The 19,945-nt window shown below is 41.1% G+C and overlaps 1 protein-coding gene across 1 annotated transcript in view; it reads left to right on the forward strand.

The window, feature by feature from the left end:
* Positions 1 to 1,472: 1,472 nt before the first annotated feature.
* The window catches only part of Smarce1 (SWI/SNF related, matrix associated, actin dependent regulator of chromatin, subfamily e, member 1), a 22,539-nt gene continuing 4,066 nt past the window's right edge, over positions 1,473 to 19,945 (forward strand). The window contains exons 1-9 of the mRNA XM_028755118.1: positions 1,473 to 1,534; positions 3,350 to 3,401; positions 3,580 to 3,623; positions 6,740 to 6,844; positions 11,309 to 11,389; positions 12,170 to 12,301; positions 12,549 to 12,720; positions 18,572 to 18,744; positions 19,207 to 19,308. Coding sequence (XP_028610951.1) covers positions 3,395 to 3,401; positions 3,580 to 3,623; positions 6,740 to 6,844; positions 11,309 to 11,389; positions 12,170 to 12,301; positions 12,549 to 12,720; positions 18,572 to 18,744; positions 19,207 to 19,308 — 816 coding nt within the window. The 5' untranslated portion in view covers positions 1,473 to 1,534; positions 3,350 to 3,394. The remainder of the gene's footprint in view (positions 1,535 to 3,349; positions 3,402 to 3,579; positions 3,624 to 6,739; positions 6,845 to 11,308; positions 11,390 to 12,169; positions 12,302 to 12,548; positions 12,721 to 18,571; positions 18,745 to 19,206; positions 19,309 to 19,945) is intronic.

Genomic DNA, 19,945 nt, shown 5'->3' on the forward strand with positions numbered 1-19,945 from the left:
TCCTGGAACTCACTCTGTAGACCAGGCTGGCCTCGAACTCTCGAACTCAGAAATCCGCCTGCCTCTGCCTCCCAAGTGCTGGGATTAAAGGCGTGCGCCACCACTGCGCGGCTTTTTTTTTACTTTTTGTGTTAAAAACCATTTTCAGATACATTCCCTTATGCTGTCTGTGCATTCATCTAAAAAAAAAAAAAACTTTAGTCTTTCCTTTCAATACACTCTCATTTTGTTCATTTCACCTCATGAGTATGAAAATACTGGGCAATGGAAGAACTGGACAGTATTATCACTTATGCTCTGCAGACTTCTAGATACCTCATTTCCTGTTGTCACCACCAGGATAAGGGCCAACAGGCAGTCCCAGCATTCAGCCTATTTCTCTAGATTGTCCTTACATAACCACAGATGGTCTGCTCAATTTTCCTCCCCCGTGATGTGATCCACATTAGCTAGGTGTTCTCTACTTCGTAAGGTCCGCCAAAGTACTTGTAATTTGAAAAAAAAAAAAAAAAAAAAGCCCCGGAATGGTCCAGAAGGATGGCTCCACGCACACTTATTGAACACCTAATTACAAGTCTAGCCCTTAGAAATCATTGGTAATTATGACATTGTACGGTCCAGATGTCTGAAACTCTGTTTTCAAGACTTTCCAAGATTGCAGATGGGCCAATCCCATGCAGAGGTTATCAGACATAGGGCCAGCCTGGGAAAGTTCCAGGAGGATATCGCAAAGAAACACTGAGCTGACTATTTAAAGACAAGCGAGGCTGAGCTGAATTGGCCCTCCTGGGAAGGGATGTGAATTGTCACAGGTATGTGAGCTGGAAGGAGTGAGCTGACATCTGAGGACCCTAGGCTCAGAAACCCGTCGCCATCACTCAACCTCTAGAAGTATCTGGAAAACTACAAAACTCCCGTGTTGCTTTTCGCTTAGGCGGAGACAGGGAGCCCTGCTGGGCGCCAGCAAGGACCTAAACGCGGGGACCCAGGTCCTCCCGCCTACATTCTCCATCCTCCATTCATTCATACGTCCATCAGCGGAGTACTGAGGATCAGAGCGAAGGGAAACGCCAGGGTGCGGGGTGTGCGGGAGCTGCGTCCCGCCCTCTGCCGGGAGAGGCTCCGGCGAGCCTTCCCCGGACGCCCGCCTCACGCAGCGGCGCCCACCGCCTCAGTGAAGCCCGGGTGCGCAGTCTGCGCAGTTCCTGCCGCCGGGCCGCGAACCAGGGCCGGCAACGCGGCCCAGCCTTCTCCGCCCTCTTCGCCGTGACGAATCGGCGCCCGGCTGGGACAGGATCCAAATTGGAAGACTTCTGAGGAAACCTAGGAGCCTGAAAAAAAAAATCTTTGGCGCACTCAGCCTTGTCGCGTGCTCACTGGAAAGGCTGTTCGTCTGAGGAGAGCCGGCCGCGGCGGCAGAAAATTCCCGGAGCGTGTGGAAAGTGCGAGCGCGGAAGCTCCGGCGCGAGGGGCGGGGCGAGCGCGGGACAAAGGGAAGCGAAGCCGGAGCTGCGGGCGCCTTCTCGGCCCGCGGGTGAGTGTTTCCCAGTGGGCCCGACCCGGTTGGGGAGGTAGCAAGCTGTGGTGTTTCGGCTTGGCGGGACCCCGAGTTTCCCGCGCGGGGTGCTGGGGTTCGGCCTCGGCTGCGAGGCAGGAGCTAGAGCCGGTGCGGCCTCTGTGAGGCCTAGCGGTGGCGGGGCAGCCCCATCCGCGACAGCTCCTCAGAGGCGCCACTCGTCCCTTTGCGCTGGACTCCCGACGCTGGCCGAGCACCAATGCACAACCCCCTGCGGGGGAGTTTCCAGAAAAGCTCACCCTCCGCCCGCCACTAATTTAAAGGAAGGGACCAAGGGAAGCCCTCTGGGCAAGGTCAGCGGGGGTCCTCGCCCCCCAGGAAGGTGGTTTCCCCCTCTTTTTTTATTTTATTTGGTTCAGGCAGCAACCTAAAGACTCCCGGGATGGCCTGGAGTGAAGTCTGAGACGTATGGGTTGGGTTTAAACCCACCTCTGGAAGTTCTGGCCTATGGCCTTAGACAATCGCCCCGAGACTGTTTTCTTGCTTTGTAAAATGGGAACAGCCTTACGTATCTGGTAGGGTCTTTGTAACTGGTGAGCAACACTGTGTTATAAGCCTGACCCATAAGGTAATTCAACAAATGCTGAGTTCCGTGCCAGGCACTATGGTTAGATGCACTCACTACTAGAGTTGTATGGTTAGCCCAGGAGAGCAATCATTTGTAAGTATAAGCAGTGAAGTGTAAGGTACCAGAGACCCTGTCATAGTTTCTGTCGGGGCTCCCCACAGCAAGGCCTACTGGGTGTTGATGGAAGGAAAAGAGAGATGGGTTGAAAAAAATTAGCTATTTCCACATCAGAAACTCTTACCCTGATGATTTGAGGCACTTCCTTAAAATGAAAACTAGAAGAAAAAAAAAAGTGTATTCACCGTCTTTCTAAAAATAAATTTTCATCTCTTTATGCATTACCATTTGTGGTCTGTGTTGAGTAAGGAACAAGCTCAGATATGTCCATGTTTTGAGCTGGTGATACTAGGACCAAATTTATGAAGAATGGAGCTACGTTGAGTAACAAAGTAATAAATTAGACCATCCCTCCTCTCTTTCGAGACAAAACCTAGCCACTTTCACATGTTGTGTGAGGGGAAAATGCCACTGATCTTTGTAAGCCCTGTAGGAATACAGAGATGATGCAATTAAATCAAGAAAGTACCTGAGATAATTTCTGAAACTGGCTGTAAAGGAACACGTGTCCTGTAAGTAGTCTCAGAAAATTGTTCCAGCTCTTATGGAACTATTTACCAACAAAAGAGAATGTGAAGTTTGTTATCATACTGAGTTATCTTCCACACTGCCTCCAGGAATAAGACATCGCTCTGTTTCAATAAAAGATGTCCCCTAAATAAGGCAGAGCTTCTGATCAGAGGTTATTTGTCAGTATCTGGTAGGCCTTGTTGGGGTCACCCTGATAATACATCACATTCTATTGTCATTATTTTTTTTTATCAGTCTAAGTAATCGTTTGCATGGCATCAGCAAAATGTTTTCCATACAAGACGTGGCTCTCAAGATCATAAAGCAAAAACCTAAAAATCCATCTCTAATAGAACTCTAAATTTCCCGGTAATTTATTTTCATCATTTAATTTTGATCAATCAAATGACTGTAAGAACTAGTTAAAAATATGCAAAAGGCTTGATTACTAGCAATTAACAGTGAGGTAATTTTGCTCAGAAATACAAAACTACCCTATTCTTTAGGAAAACATTCTCTTATGCTTGCTGAGTTTTGATTCTCTTTTTTTTTCTTTTTTTTCTTTTTTTTTATTTTAGTGTCTCAGATTCATTCTTAAGGAACTGAGAACTTAATCTTCCAAAATGTCAAGTAAGTTTCAATTTTTATATTTATCAATCTATGTTAATACGAGACTAATGCCCTAGCAAATGGGAATTCCAAAATACTCTTCATTTTTTTTTTCTTCAAAGCAGGACCATTGGTAGTTTTGTTGCATAGTATTATATCTCAGTTGTTTACAAGAAGTTATTTATTTTCTTTCAAACAGAAAGACCATCTTATGCCCCACCTCCCACCCCAGCTCCTGCAACAGTAAGTTTTAATTTTCTTGTTAATGTAATAGCCAAGTCTGGCCTTGATACAAAAACCCAGATGTCTTCCACTGACAGTCACTCAGTCATCACCGCCACAGGATAGAAAATTCAGCTAAAAATCAGCACTTCCTACTAAATAAAATAACTCCTTTCATCCTACCTTGAACCAAACCCAACATTTAAAAATACAAACTATGAGCTTCCAACCTCCTGTGCTCTCTTTTTTTTCCTAACAAGAAATCAGTGAAACACTCCTTTCTTGCCATTTTTCCCTGGTAAAGAGTTTTTCAGTTGATAGTGAATAAATGCTCATTCTGGCATCATTGATTCTTTTTCGTTGTTTTTAAACCTAACCTTCAGCCGGTTATATTTCTCTCACTGTAAGGGCTGGGGCAGCTCAGTGCAGAGCACTTAACCTAGCATGTGCAAGGCCCTAGGTTGGAACCCTAGCAACACAAATTTTTTAATTAAACTTTGTCTGTATATAAGAATTTCACATTAAATAAAGTTGTTGTTCTAAGGATAACCACACTCATAAATCTTATTTTCAAGCTGGTCAAGTAAGGGTCTCGTTACCCCTGGGTCAGATCTTGCTACTGAATTTTGTTCTATTTGGTTTGCCAACTGATCTGTTTAAAGGTGTCTAATGGTTGTGAACTGTTTTTACCCAGCAAGTTCTTGCCCAGCTTGTAAAATAATTATCCAATCCACAATTCCAATTTAACAGCAAACTGTACAGGCCCTTGTTGAAATGCTGAAATGGCTTTCTTGCCATTTTAAAACAACAACAAAAAGACCACTTAACATAGCCATATCCTACAAAATTCGAATCAGGATTATTTTGATTTATTTTGTTTTGTTTTGAGACAGGGTCCTTATGTAGCCTAGGCTGGCTTCCAAATGGTGATCCTTCTACCTCAGCCTCCCAAATGCTGGGATTATCAGCATGCCCAGCCCAAAATTAATTCTTTAATATCTGCTAGTTCTTCCTTCCATACTCTCTACCAACTAATTTCAGGCTAGTCTACTTTTATTACTAATGAGTTCCTGTGTCTTTTTTGTTTTCTCTGCTAGGTAACTAGTCTGATTTACTAACCCGTAGGTGAATGTTTTAGTTACATTTATCAACAGTTTGTTTTTCCTTAGATGCTCCTTTTAAAAAGCATATCATACATTTTAAGTTCACTTCATGTAATATACAGTCTGTAAAGTTGCTTCCAGTAGACTGGAAAGTCGTGTGCTTCGTTATTTTTCTTTCTTAAAGAGCATTTCTTACCACCATCTCCATCACATTCCACTCATGATTGTGTGCAGGTTGAGTTGAGCGATTAAAAGTCTCACCTCAAAATTAGAAGCAGTCCCCTCGACTTTAGAAATGGTGTAATTGCAAAATACTAGTTTCATTTTTTTAAATTCCCCTATTTGCTTATATTATTCTGTAATCAGTGTTTGGAGGTTTCATTTTTTATAAATTCTACCTCCAGGAGTGTCTAAGTGAACAAACTTGCTATTATTTTTTAAATAAAAATATTCTAAAAACCAAGATCCCCTTCTGGGTTTTCATACAAAGAAAGGGGTCCTTTTTTAACCCTCGTCATAATTTCACATTTATACACAAAATCCAGAAGCTAGGGATTATAACATCCTACAGAATGGGTACCAATGGGGTTAGTCTTTCTCTTTTAAATGTCATTGCTTTTACCACCATTACCACCACCCACCCCTTCCACTGCCACCGCTCAAATGAGCCACTCCCTGTGGAACATGCCCTTCTCTTGTGCCTTTATGATTTCATCTGTGTTTTGCTACTTAAATATGCTTAATTTGCGTCTTTCCTAACTATATGGGCTATAAATTGATCACTTTGTTTTCCTCTAAAAAGTATCACATGTGCTGCCTGCTTGAATGTCTTTGGATATTAAGGATATATACAAGGGCATGTTTTAGGCATTTATTTTGTAACAACTAAGTTTAGCAGGAATGTGTCAAGTGTACTTTTGTAGAATTGAGGAGAGTTATATTAATTGCATGTAAAAATGGCATTGCTATCACTTGTTACGACTGAGTGTCACTAAGTCAACTACACTTTTGGTCTCTTCTTTACCACACTGTTTTTGTGCATTTTGCCTTGATTTTATGAACACTGGATGTCATTGTATTAACCACAAGACCACAATTACATAAGAACCCATTTGTGATTATATCAACATGTAATTCACAAAAATCAAGAGTTTTGTTGCTGCAGTGAGCAGTTGTATTTGGAAAGGCTGAGAGACTTCAGGAAATCAGATGAAAAAGAAAGTTCAAGTCTGTCAACTAAAAAAAGTAGTTCCCATTAAAATTAAATGCATGAACTGTTCATGATTACCTATGGAAGATGGATCAAAGAAGAGATGGAAGAGAAAGTCTTGAAAGAATGACTTGGTTAAAGATCAGATAGCACCCCAGTATGAAATCTATGCATTTCTTACAAGTCCTTGTTTTGAAATCATGCATGTGACATCCATTGAATCCAGCATATGTTCTATCCTATTGACAGTTCCTGGCTTCCTGATTTCAGTCTCTTTTCATTTGTCACATATAAAATTATTTAAAGCTGTCTTGGAAAAGCAGATCCATTTCTTGTTTTGTTTTTAGTAAATGAGTGCACTGGTGGCATCCACATAACTGTCAAATAAATCATGTTTTGTTTGCATGTAGTGTTCTCAGACTTTAAAGTTTATCATACTTGAAGCTTTCCTATCTCAAACATCACAGATTGCTAAATTATCTCATACTGTTTGCCATGAAATAGTTCTAGATGTTTGCAGCTGCAGTGTAATGCTTTCCGCAGAACCAAACACAACATACTCAGTCTCCCAAGCATCCCTAACCCCCACCAAGAAAAATAGGAAAGAGAAGAAACATGCATACACGCATGCACATGCATACTTGCAGACTAGTTTCTCAGTGGGGAAAAAAAAAGCAGTAACAAAAAAAACAATTACAACACATCATTGCTTGTTTAAATTCAGGTTGCTTTTGCATGCCATATGCAGATCATTTTTCATTTCTGTGTTTCCCTCGTTTGAGCTCATTTCTCATTCGTGTTTTTGTCTCATTTGTTTCCATCAGCAAATGCCCAGCACACCAGGGTTTGTGGGATACAATCCATACAGTCATCTCGCCTACAACAACTACAGGCTGGGAGGGAACCCGGGCACCAACAGCCGGGTCACGGTAGGAGAATCAACTATTACAGCCTCCGGCAAACAACTGGAATTGACCAGAAATGCCTCCAGAGCTAGGTCCTTTTGAATCAGAAGCACAGCCATTTAAAAAATTTAACCTGACTTTTCAACTATTTTGTACAGTCTTACACTGAAAAAAAAAAAAGTACAGTCTGGATATATACCTGGAAGAAAAGAAATCCCATTCTACTTGGTGATCAGTAGGGATAAAGCCTTGGACCCTTAATGCTCATTCTAGATATGTAAACAAATGTAGAGTTCTTTTGGTTAAAATACTTTATGACATGAAAAATATCTTTCATTGTTGAAGGTAATTGGCGTTGTTCTCAAGGACATATAGGGAATACTAGGACTTTGAAGGCCTGACTTTGTGTGGACTAGAACACTTTTGGCAGACCTGCCTGTCAACCTTCTACACTTAGTTGTTTGTCTTTTGGATTTAGTAAGTGACATATCTAAGACTCATTTCTTTCCAGTTTAATACAGAAAGAGATTTTACTGTCACCTCAAGGAATTTTGGAATAAAACTTGAATAGAATTAATTCCAGGCATTAGATAAGTATAGCTTTCCAATCCATTGTAGACTGATGATTCTTAAAACTTGGGGAATTTCATTTCAGTGATTCAACTAAGATAATCAAAATTGGATAATATACATTAAAGCTTTTATTTTTAAATTATCTTAAAGGAAATTAAGGTAATAAATCCAAAAGTCAAATACCTCCATTAGAATGTGGTATTGGTGAGAATATATACAACTCAGATGGCTGTAAACTTTTTAGTATCTGGTTTTTATTTTCTGTATTTATAAATAAGCCCTCTCACCCTGTAGTAAAGCTAGAGCTGAAAATTCACTATCAAACTGCGTGTCTGTCCTGGTAAGCATATTGCTTAGCTGGATAGGTTTTGTTTGTCTAATTTTTTCATTGTTTCTGCATAATTTGTACTTCATAAGCATATCAAGTTCTATGTGCCATACGTATTTCACAGTATTTGAAAACGGTTCTGACAAAATGTTTTTTATGTGTGCACTGTGCGATGCACACGGTTTCTGTGTGCAGCAATACATGTTTTTCCCTGGTCTAAATGTATTGTTTCCCAGGTGGAATGAGAGGCAAGGTTATCAGATGACAAAGAGCATTATAGTTCACACAGTAGGCACAGTTAGTTTTGGATTGTTTGTGTTAATGTAGAAATATATTTATGGGTAGTGAGTAAGAAGATGGTTCTGAATAGCTCTGTATGGTTAAAGCTCTTGGTGGCCTGCTAGTGGAACAGGAGTAGTCATGTGATCCTAGAGAAACGTAGTTTGGGGTTTGTTTAAAGAGCCAGCTCTTAGTTTGTATGTAGCTGGGAGACTTCTCTGTCGACACAAAGTTAGATCATACAGTGGAAACTAGAAAAAAGGAGAAAGACACTCCTTGTCTGGGCCTAGGTTGGTCATCTGTTTTCAACCCTTTTCTTCCAGGGGAATGGAAGAACTCAGAAAATTTTGAGAGTGAGCTCTAGCCTTCAATATAGGGGAGATATTAGGCTGAGAAGTTTGGTGTTTCTGTTCTTTGTAGTTGTTCCTTGTATTTTTGTCCTTTTGTCCCATTATCCCACCAGACTGACCTCTTGTCAAACTGCTAGAGGCCCAGGGGTTTGCATTCTCTTTATCCTGACTTACTTACTGTTTTGGGACTCAATTGCTTATAAAAGGTGTTTGTAGAGAATGACCCCAATGGTGCACTACCTCGTGGGGAATGCTCCTCCTGAGTAACTTGTCTATAAATAGCCACAGTGATTTGGTGGAATAATTCTGTGCAATCCAAGAGCTTTGTTCCGTGTGGGTAGTTTTCAGAAAATAAAGCACTTAGGTACCAGATTGAGACCTTTGGAAGACTTAGGACAGCTTTGAGTGTAACCCATGCCTGATCACTCTATTCAAGTGATGGTTCATGTTCTCTGAGACACAGGTTTGTAAACAGATTGAGACAAAATGTTAAAAGCAGCCTACTTCTTGCTAGTAGAAATGCTCTTTCCAGAAGAAAATTCATAAATAAGACCTTACCAGAGAAACAGCTAAGAATTGAGAAAAAAATAACAAAATAAAACCCTTTTTGTGCTATTTAAGATGAATCAATCACAAGATTGTGGACTTTATCCACAGATTGCTAGGGCCTAACTCTTAGATAAGAACAGTTTTAACAAGCATAAGTCTCTGCTTCCCCACCTCCAATTCATAGAAGTGGGAAGGCAGAAATTGGAGAGGTAGAGAAGTGGCCTGGGGGGGGGGGGGGGGGTGTCCTCATAGAGCTCGGAGAGATCCTCACCAACAAAGCAAAGCTGGACTCTCCGAAACCTCACTCCTGGGCCACTTAGTGAAAGCCGAGTGCACTTCTTCAAACTCAGGGGCGCAGCACACACACCAGCAGCCGTTTCTAGTTGAGTCTTAACAAGACAGGATTAACAAGGTGCTCAGTGAGGGCAGAGAAGTGTTTGAGGCAGTTAGAAAGATGTCTGAGATGGTCGTGTGTGGTGATAAAGATCCTCAAACCAACTGGAATTTATTCTTAGGGAATGGGAGAACATTGTTTTGTGTTGTGTTGTTTTGTTTTTTTTATTTGTAAACTGATAGTGTAATAATAATATGAATTCAGTATTATTTGGATCCATTTCTTTGGGAAGGAGGGTGAATTAGCAAGTCTATTAATGTTCTAAAATACTCTTTGGAACATATGAGCAAATATTACTAAACTTTGTTTTTAAATGTTTTAATTTATACTTAAAGCTTAAAAAGTACACATGTTAAATTTTTTAACTGTTAACAATATGTTGGCGCCGGGCGGTGGTGGCACACGCCTTTAATCCCAGCACTTGGGAGGCAGAGACTGGCAGATTTCTGAGTTCGAGAGTTTGAGGACAGCCAGGGCTACACAGAGAAACACTGTCTCGAAAAAAACAAACAAAAAAAAAACAACAACAAAAACAATATTTTGGCACCTTCAAATATTGGCACTTTTTTTTTCTTTTGGAACCCACTTTGTGTTCCAAAAGTTTGTATAGTCTGGATTGAAAATGTTTTCTAATTGTTTCCTGTGTTGAGAAGCATGCTTTCCGTGAGGTTACCGATGACTCTGGCTCCTTTGAGCCATGGGGCCTGCTTCCCTAGGTGGCTGCTCCGACCACTGTGACAGTTTCTGCCTCCAGGTCTCATTCCAGTCCACTGCCCACAGCTGTGTAAGGCCAGCTCACTCTGAGAGTCAGAGCAGCAAAGCTTTGCCAGTGTGTGTCTTGTTAATTAGCGGAAAGCAGTCCTCTTTCCCATTCTTGCAAAGAGGGTAAGGACCAGGACTCCCCACTGTGTCAGAGCCAAGTAGGAAAGGCCACCTTACTCATTTTGGCTCCTCCATCAAAGTACTGATAAAACAAAGAGATAGAAAAGTTCAGACCCAGTTGCCCTTGGGGTAGCAGCTTTAAATGGGGCTTCTGCTAGAAGTCACCTGGTGTCTCCTGGCCTGTGTTTCCTCACAGACAGGACCTGTCACTTAACGCTCTCGGTGCTTTTTCTCTTACCAACTTCCTCACTACCTTTCTGAAAAAAATTTTAGTCCCTTTTCTTGTATTTTTCTTTTTCCATGTGACTGCCTTTCCTTGTCCTTGTTGCTTTTCCACAAAAGCAACATTGAGGACTGGGCCTCAAAAGTAACATAGCAAGGCCAGGAGTCCCAGTGATCAGTGCTTAAGATGGTTCTTTATTTCTGTGGCCATAGGATTAAAGACAAGAAAAGTATTACTTGAGTTCACACAACTTGATCCCTTGTGAGAAAATATGCCCCAAGACTGCAAAAATAGAAAACAGAAAACTATGAGACTAAAAATTTAACAGACATAAATCTCTATTTCTAAAGGATTTTGTTTTCCTTTTTTCTTTTTTTCTTTGCTAGATTTCTTGTTAGTTCCTGTTTCTTATTGGTGATTTTTTTTTTTTAACCTGGGAGATAGTCTTTGTGCTGTTTTTATGAGGGTGCATTCCTGACACGATAACAGCATCCCTATAGACTGTGTGTGGTAAGTGCTAAGATCAGAGTCTGTAGACAAACCAGTGTTGGCTGTGTGTGTCATGGTGATGAGCAGAATAAAAGGATGCCAGGTAATGTCCTGAATCTGAGGTGTTTGGCATTTACCTCCATTTTCAGTGTATGGATTATTATATAATATTTTATTCTTGCAGGCAGCTTGTCAAAACAGTGCTAAGTAAAACATTAAATATCATGTGTTTAAAGCCATTTTCTTCTGATATAAACATTTCTAAATTTGCAGTGAATCTATTTTCTTTGGAGGAAATATAAGAACCTTGTATCCATGGACGAGTAGAAGAAAGGCGCATTAGAGTTTTTAAGGGACGTTCTTTTCAGGTGGCAGTGAGCTTCTTGCAGTTGAATAATGAATGTATTTCACTCTTTTACAGGCGTCCTCTGGCATTACGATTCCAAAGCCTCCAAAGCCACCAGATAAGCCGCTGATGCCCTACATGAGGTACAGCAGAAAGGTGGGTGCCAGAGAGCGCCGCCTACTGGCCTTACATGTAATCTCAGGCTGGCTTGGCATTTTCCTTATACATATTTGAGGGAAGAATTTGAAAACTTGTCATTTTTAAGTAGTTCATTCTCATTTCAGAATTCCAGAACTCAGGAGCATGGTTAGATAAACTGCTAAAATCTTTTTAAACAGATTAGTCTACAACCCTGAAAGTGATATCTTTTTGAGAATATTGAAAGACATGAGAAGAATGTTAAGTAGAAAGAAGAGTATAAGACTGTATATATTGATACCTTATTTTTATTAAAAATAAGTCTGGGAGGTAGTTCAGTGGTAAAACATTTGCCTAGCCTACCTGTTAGAGCCCTTAGGTTCCATTCCAAGAGTACAAAATGAATTAGTAAGTTAGTAAAAATATTGGTCATAATTATTACATGTGTTTGATAGTATGATACAAATTAACTACCTCTAAATTCACTTGAACAATTAGAAACAAAGAGTTAATGTTCAGTTAGTTCGCTGTGTAATAAGTGATTAATGATGTCCTTAGCTTAATCACTTTGAAGTATTTGTGAGGAAGTAACAGTGGTGAGTGAGATCTAGCAGGATAAAGAGCCAGTGAGGTGAGCCAGCTGTTGGCAGTTTGGAAGCAGGCTGTGATTACTACATATGAGTTTGATACTGTCTTCTCTGCTTTTGTTTGTATTTAAATGTTTCCATATTAGAGTATTTTTAAATGACTATCTACTTAGGCACTAATAATTGAATTTTCAACTATTTATTTTTTAAGGTCTGGGACCAAGTAAAGGCTTCCAACCCTGACCTAAAGTTGTGGGAGATTGGCAAGATTATTGGTGGCATGTGGCGAGATCTCACTGATGAAGAGAAGCAAGAATATTTAAACGAATACGAAGCAGAAAAGGTAGGAGGACTGCCTTGGCTTATTATCTATAAAAGAACAAAGCGTGACCAGACAGCTGAGCAGCACTGAAGCTTTGTCCACCAAGCTCCACTCACCCGAGTGGCACGTTCTCTGTCCAGAAAGAAAGATGGCTGTCCCGACACCCTGTTTTACCTTTGCCCTTAGACATTTAGAGGGGCAATGCAGGTGCCCGTGGTGGCCTGTAGAGCAGAATGTACGTTGTAAAGCCAACCCCTTTGAATTTCAGATCGAGTACAATGAGTCCATGAAGGCCTATCATAATTCCCCTGCGTACCTTGCGTATATTAATGCAAAAAGCCGTGCAGAAGCTGCATTAGAGGAAGAAAGTCGACAGAGACAGTCTCGAATGGAGAAGGGAGAGCCTTACATGAGCATTCAGCCTGCGGAGGATCCAGATGGTAAGGTGGAAAGTGGGGCTTGGTATATGTACCCTCTCTGAATTAGAAAAGAAGTCTTAGTTCAAGGCTTTTATTCTTTTAAATGGAAAACTATAATTTTAAGTCTTTTAATAGTAAGATTTTTGTGTGTGACTTTCCCATGGAAAAAAATACTCCTTACAGGATGGAAAATTATTAAGGAAAAAAAGCTGTATTTATTACTTTTCAAAGTCTTTATACTCAGAATAAAGGATTTGTTTGATTTTTAAGACAGTATCTCACTGTGTTGCCCAGATTTACCTGATTCTCCAGTCTCAGCTTCCAAATTCTGGGATAAATTTTTGCTGATACACCCTGTCTTAGTCTGGGTTTCTGTTCCTGTACAAAAACATCATGACCAAGAAGCAAGTTGGAGAGGAAAGGGTTTATTCAGCTTACACTTCCACCAAAGGAAGTCAGGACAGGAACTTGGAGGCAGGAGTGGATGCAGAAGCCATAGAGGAATGCTGCTTACTAGATTGCTCTGTAGATTGACCTTGAAGGCAGAGATCTGCATGACTCTGTCTCCTGTAATGCTGGGGTTAAAGGTGTATACCACCATGCCTGGATTTAAGCTTTTCTTCACCTAAAACCTGCTTTGTCCCAGGCTAGCCTTGAACTGAGATCTGTTTGGCTTTATCTTCTGGGATTAAAGGTGTATACCAACATGCTTGGATCTAAATTTAGCTGAATGAGATCTTACCCCCAAATCCCTTAATCTCTTATCTCCTAGAACATAGGATTCAGCTCCATTTTACTTCTTGGTGTCCCTTTAATACCAGAACCTTATATCTTATATTTTTCCTTTCTAAGTTTGATACACTTGTTCAAAATGTTCTTCATGAGACTTAACCAGAGAACAAAGTCTCTGCTGGGCTTTTTTGAGACTTCTTTTGTCAATGCAATTAATATAAGTCTCTTTACCTTAGACTCAGGTAGACTTTTCAGGCAAGGGCAAAAAACAGCCACATTCTTCACCAAAATACCACAAAGCAGTCTCATACTGAAATTATTCTCCACTGAACTCTCTTGGGCCAGGTCTGCACAGTTCAAATTGATCTCAGCAACAAAGTCTTCTATATTCCTACTAGGGTGGCCCATTAAGCCCCGCTTAAAGCATTCCAGTGCATTCCAAATCTAAAGTCCCAAAATCCACATTCTTCTAAACAAAAAACATGGTCAGGCCTATCACACTCCCAGTTCCAACTTTTGTCTTAGGGTTTTACTGCTGTGAGCAGACACCATGACCAAGGCAACTCTTATAAGGACATTTAATTGGGGCCGGTTTATAGGTTCAGAGGTTCAGTCCATTATCATCAAGGTGAGAGCCTGGCAGTGTCCGGTCAGGCATGGTGCAGGCAGAGCTAAGAGTTCTACATCTTCATCTAAAGGCTGCTAGCAGAATACTGGCTCCCAGGCAGCTAGGATGAGGGTCTTAAAGCCCCACTCCAACAAGGCCACACCTTCAACAAGGCATATACAAACCATAACATACCCTAATCATAAAATATATGATTTCCTTTTATTTTGGGGGGTTTTGTTTGTTTGTTTTGTTGTTTTCTTTCCTTTTAACTTCCTTTGTTTGTTGGTATTTGGTTTGGCTTTTTTAGACATGGTATCTACATAGCACTGGCTGTCCTAGAGCTCCCTATGCAGTTCAAGCTGTCCTTAAACTCACAGAGATCTTCCTGCCTCTGCCTCAAAGCATGTGGATTAAAGGTGTGTGCCACCACACCCAGGTTCTTTTCTAAAAACTTAAATACCTTTCATTTACTTTTTTTAAATGTATGTAGCAAGCCTGTAGGTTTGTCCATGTGAGTGCAGTGCCTGGAGATGCCAGGAGAGGGCGTCCTCCCCTGAAGCTGGAGTTCCAGGTTGCTGAGAACTGCCTGACATGAGTGCTGGAGACTGAACTCCGGTCCTCTGGGAAAGCTGTACATGCTCTTAATCAAGACTTACCCAATTTATCAGTTACCTACATTTGCTGAATTAAAGACTCTTAGGAGCAAAAATTAATGAGTGTGCATTATAAAAACCTTATTATTTTAAAATCCAGTATGAATCTGAGAATACCACCCATAAGCTCACTCCTGAGTGCACATTACCCACAGGTGGCCAGACTTCTGAGTTAGGATTCCATGTGCATGTGCACATGTGCAGATGATTCTTCTGGCCGTCATCTTCCAAGTGTCTGAAGCCGCAGGGGGTCCCGAGGTAGCCACTCCACTAGGAGCATGCGCGTGCATCCACATGCCCAGCATGCTGTCTGTGGAAATGTTTACTTTGCTCTGTGTCCTGCTGGACCGTGGACAGAATTGTAAGCAGTAACTACCAGGCACAAACACAGCAGGAATGTAACTTGGATCCCACTTGGAAAATACCAGAGGAAGTTCTGAAGAATTTTAGGGAGATAGATAATAGTGGAGGAGTAATGACACCAAAGACATGAATAAATACCTGAGTAGGAGGAAGAATTACAAGTGAGCTTCAAAGGGATTCATTGGAGTTACTGGCAGAGGTTCCAATAAATGCCATAGAATGTAATAAAATGTGGACTAAACAGAAATTGAATGTTAAGCAGAACTAGCACTGATAAAGGTATATATGTAGCCCAGATAAAATAATTAGTGCAAGAAAAACATGACCAAGACAATAGAAGACCAAGTCTGCAAATAACTGAAAGAATGAAGATCTAGACTGTAGAAACAGAGGTTAGCAACATGGAAACCATATATAGAAAATAAAACTTTTCCTAAGCAAAATATAACAGCAGGAACTAAGTTTGAGAGGCTCTTACATCAGTAGTAGCATGGAACATAATAATTAAAAAGCTATACTAATAGAATATGATCCTCTAAGACAGTAGTTTTCGGCCTTCCTAAGGCTGCAACCCTTTAACACAGTTCCCCGCTGTGGTGGCGCACGCCTTTGATCCCAGCACTTGGGAGACAAAGGCAGGCAGATTTCTGAGTTTGAGAGTTTGAGGCTAGCCTGGTCTACAGAGTGAGTTCCAGGACAGCCAGGGCTACACAGGCTGTTTGTTCTTGAAAAAACAAACCAAAAAAAAAAAAAAAAAAACAGTTCCCCATGTTGTGGTGACTCCTAACCATACAATCATTTTAATTGCTACCTCAAAACTCTAACTTTGCTACTGTTATGAATTGTAAATATCTGATATGCAGGATATCTGGTATGTAATCCCTGTGAAAGGGTTGTCCAACATATACATGGGGTCATACACCACAGATCTAGGAGGACTTAAAAGATAGAAATGTACAGAAATCCAAGAGACAGAAACCTCGTCCATGAGTGCAGCATCCCCTGGCTTCTTAAAGGACTGTCAGAAGATCCACAAGACTAACCTTGATTCATACAAGATAGTTGGGCCTTTTTAAAAAAAAATTCTTCAGCAGCATGCAGGCCTCTGAATGTAGCAGGATTTCTTTCCTAAAGCATGGTCCCTGCACCTGTCTAAAATGCTAAAAGGATTAGGTCAGAGCTAGAGAGATGGCTTAACAGTTAAGAACACCAGTTGTTCTTTCAGAGGTCCTGAGTTCAATTCTCAGAAACCACATGGTGGCTCACAAACATCTTTAATGAGATCTGATGCCTTCTTCTGGCACACATTTGTACATGCAGATAGCATTTATACATAAAACAAATCATTTTTTAAAAGGGAGATTAGGTGATTCAGAGACAAACTTCGTTTTGATCTGTATTGGAAGGAAAACTTGCTTTATTTAATGAGTTAGTGTAAAGAAAACTATTAAATAAATAGTAATTCAGGTTGCTACCATGCATATGGAGGTGACAGCGAGATAAAGGAAATACTCTCGAGTTACTAGAAATAAGCATCCATGCTGAGTGTGGTGGTACACACATCCCAGCACAAGACCCACCTTGATTCACGCAAGATAGTGAGGGCTTTTTAAATAGCTCTTGAGAAACTAAGGCAGGAAGGAAGGCTACTTTGAGTTCAAAGCCAGCCTGGGCTATATAGTGAAATTTTATCTCAAAAAGTTCACACACCCTTGACCTCCAGAGCTCTTGCTGTGTGATCACAAGGACTTCAGTTCAAATCTCCAGGATCCATGTAAATTGCTTGTCCTGGCACATACTCTTAACACTACCATTGGAGAGCTGAAACAGGCAGATTCTAGCGCCTCCATGGCCAGCTAACCTAGCCAAAATGGTAAGCTTCCAGTTCAGTGAGAGGTGTTGTCTTAAAGGGATAAAGCAAAACGGAGATAGAGAAGACACTTGTTATCCTCTTCTGTCCTCCACATGTATGTACACGTGTATGCACACCTGTAGACTACATGCATGCATCACACCAAAATAATAACAACCCACACACATAAAAAACATTAGCCAAATGTATACTATGTGTACCTAAGTTTACATCACACTTTTACACATTAATAACAGCCATGTACAGGTATAAACTGGCAAAATTATTATAAGTTTAGGCCGGGTGGTGGTGGTGCAGACCTTTAATCCCAGCACTTGGGAGGCAGAGGCAGGCAGATTTCTGAGTTTGAGAGTTTGAGGCCAGCCTGGTCTACAGAGTGAGTTCCAGGACAGCCAGGGCTACACAGAGAAACCCTGGCTCCAAAAACAAAACAAAAACAAAAAAACAAAAAGTTTAGACTCAAGTGATCAAGTGTGTGTGTGTTGGTGTTGGGTGTCTTCCTCATCTCCTTTTGTGATAAGGTTGGGTCTGGTGCATGCACTATACTTCCCTATCCAGGTACATATGGAAGGTAGAGATGACATCCAGATGGTTCCTGAATTGCTTCTCTGCACTATTTTAAGACAGAGTCAGCCTCTCCCTCTCTCCCTCTCCCTCTCCCTCTCCCTCTCCCTCTCCCTCTCCCTCTCCTTCCCTCCCTCTTTCCTCTCTCCCCTCTCCCCTCTCTGCCCTCTCCCCTCTTCTCTCCCCCCCCCCCCCTGAACCTAGAGTTTACCATTCTAGCTAGAATGACCATTGAGCCTCCAGAATCTGCCACACCCATCTTTTACTTGGATGCTGGCTAGGATCCAAATTTAGATCCTCATGCTTGCCTGGCAAACACTTTATCTCCCAGCCTTTAAATCAAGTTGTGTTTTTTTTCTATAAGATTAATGTGATAAAACAAAAACTACCTGGAAAATACTAAATATTACTAGAGAATATGGTGATAAGTTAATTTTACAAATGGATATTTTCACTAATTTTAACAACTGTGATAAAATAACTCCCAGTTACAGTATAGTATATATCAAGTGCCTTTGATGATTACCAGGAGAATGGAACATTTGGCAGAATTTCAAGTTCTGCCATCATGCGCAGGTTTTACATGGATCCCAGGACTAAAAGAGATGTGAGCAAATGTTGTTTGTGTTTTAACCAAATATGAGACACAAATCATCCCTTAATACACAGCTTCTCTACCTTCCTAATGCTACAAGCCTTTAATACAGTTTCTCATGGTGTGGTGACCCCCAACCATAAAAAACTATAATTTTGCCATTGTTATGAATCATAATGTAAATATCTAATGTGCCAGATATCCAATATGCAACCTGCACCCCCTGTGAAAGGGTTGTTTAATTCCTCAAAGGGGTCAAGACCCACAAGTTGAGAGTCACTGCCTTAGTAGCTTTATGAGAACAACACTTGGGTGGGTTGTGTCTTCTGTCTCTGCGTGGATGACTGTTACCTGCCCAGATGCCCTGATGATAGGTAAGCCCACCTGCTAGGGCACTAAGGACCACACTTACTAAGTGACTACTTGTTAACATTGTTGTGATAAGTGGTCACCTAATTTCCAGGACATTTCCTTCATTCCAGATTATGATGATGGCTTTTCAATGAAACATACAGCCACTGCCCGTTTCCAGAGAAACCACCGCCTCATCAGTGAGATCCTCAGCGAGAGTGTGGTACCTGATGTGCGGTCGGTTGTCACAACAGCTAGAATGCAGGTCCTCAAGCGACAAGTCCAGTCTTTAATGGTTCATCAGGTAAGTTCAGAAACCGCCCATTATAATAGAAGGAGTCTATGTCACACATCAGCCTTTGCTACATTAATATAAAATGTTTTCCCCCCAAAATTTACTCATTAACATCTTATTAATCACAGCCATTCCTCTATGTTATATTTTCAAAATCATAGCTAGATTTAGGTTTTTTTAATGCAAAATCAGTGGGCTAGAGAGATGGCTCAGTGGTTAAGAGCATGTTCTGCTCTTCCAGAGGACCTGAGTTCAGTTCCCAGCATCCATGTAAGGTGATTCAACCATCTATAATTCCAGCTCCAGGGCATTGAATGTACTCTTCTGGCCTCCATGGGCACCTGCACTGGTGTATATACCCCCACACATGTACACACAATTAAAAATGTAAAATTTTACTTGAAAGTATGAACTGTTTTTACAATGGCATGTTTTCACATAACTATACGTATCTGGTCTGACACCTTACAGCGGAAACTAGAAGCCGAACTCCTTCAGATAGAGGAACGACACCAGGAAAAGAAGAGGAAATTCCTGGAAAGCACAGACTCCTTTAACAATGAACTTAAAAGGGTATTCATTCCATTCACCAACTACCTTTATCATGTGCCAGTTGCTATTTTTCTTAAAGTAATGTTTCTATTGAGTGTTAGTTACTTTGAAACAATACTAACATCACAGCACAAACCATCCTATCTTTCTAATAAATCAGCAGTGTTGTGTAGTATTCATACAAAGACTAGGCCACAGGTGATAGAACCCTCCAGTGCTTTGTTTAAAATCTTTAGTTGTAAATTATTTTCACTTTATTGTAATTTATTCATAGATGTCTTCATTAGATGTAGTTCAGTTACATTTTGTATCAAGTAAACCTCAGCTGGGCATGGTGGCACACACCTTTAATCCCAAGCAGAGTAAGCAGGATTCAACTCCAAGGCCAGCCTGGTCTAGGTCGTGAGTTCCAAGACTACACAGAGAGACTCTATCTCAAGAAATCAAAACAAGCCAAAAAATAAATGAATAAATAACTAACTCGCGTGTTTGGTAGCTGAGGTGTGAATGGGGAGTTCTAAGGCTATCGGAGTCCTGGGAGCTGCCCTAGCAGCCCCTGCCCCTGCCCCTGCCCCTGCCCCTGCCCCTGCCCCTGCCCCTGCCCCTTCCCCTTGCCCCTGCCCCTGCCCCTGCCCCTTCCCCTTGCCCCTGCCCCTGC

This window comes from Grammomys surdaster, unplaced genomic scaffold, assembly GCF_004785775.1.
Source record: "Grammomys surdaster isolate TR1022 unplaced genomic scaffold, NIH_TR_1.0 126048, whole genome shotgun sequence".
Taxonomy (NCBI): domain Eukaryota; kingdom Metazoa; phylum Chordata; class Mammalia; order Rodentia; family Muridae; genus Grammomys; species Grammomys surdaster.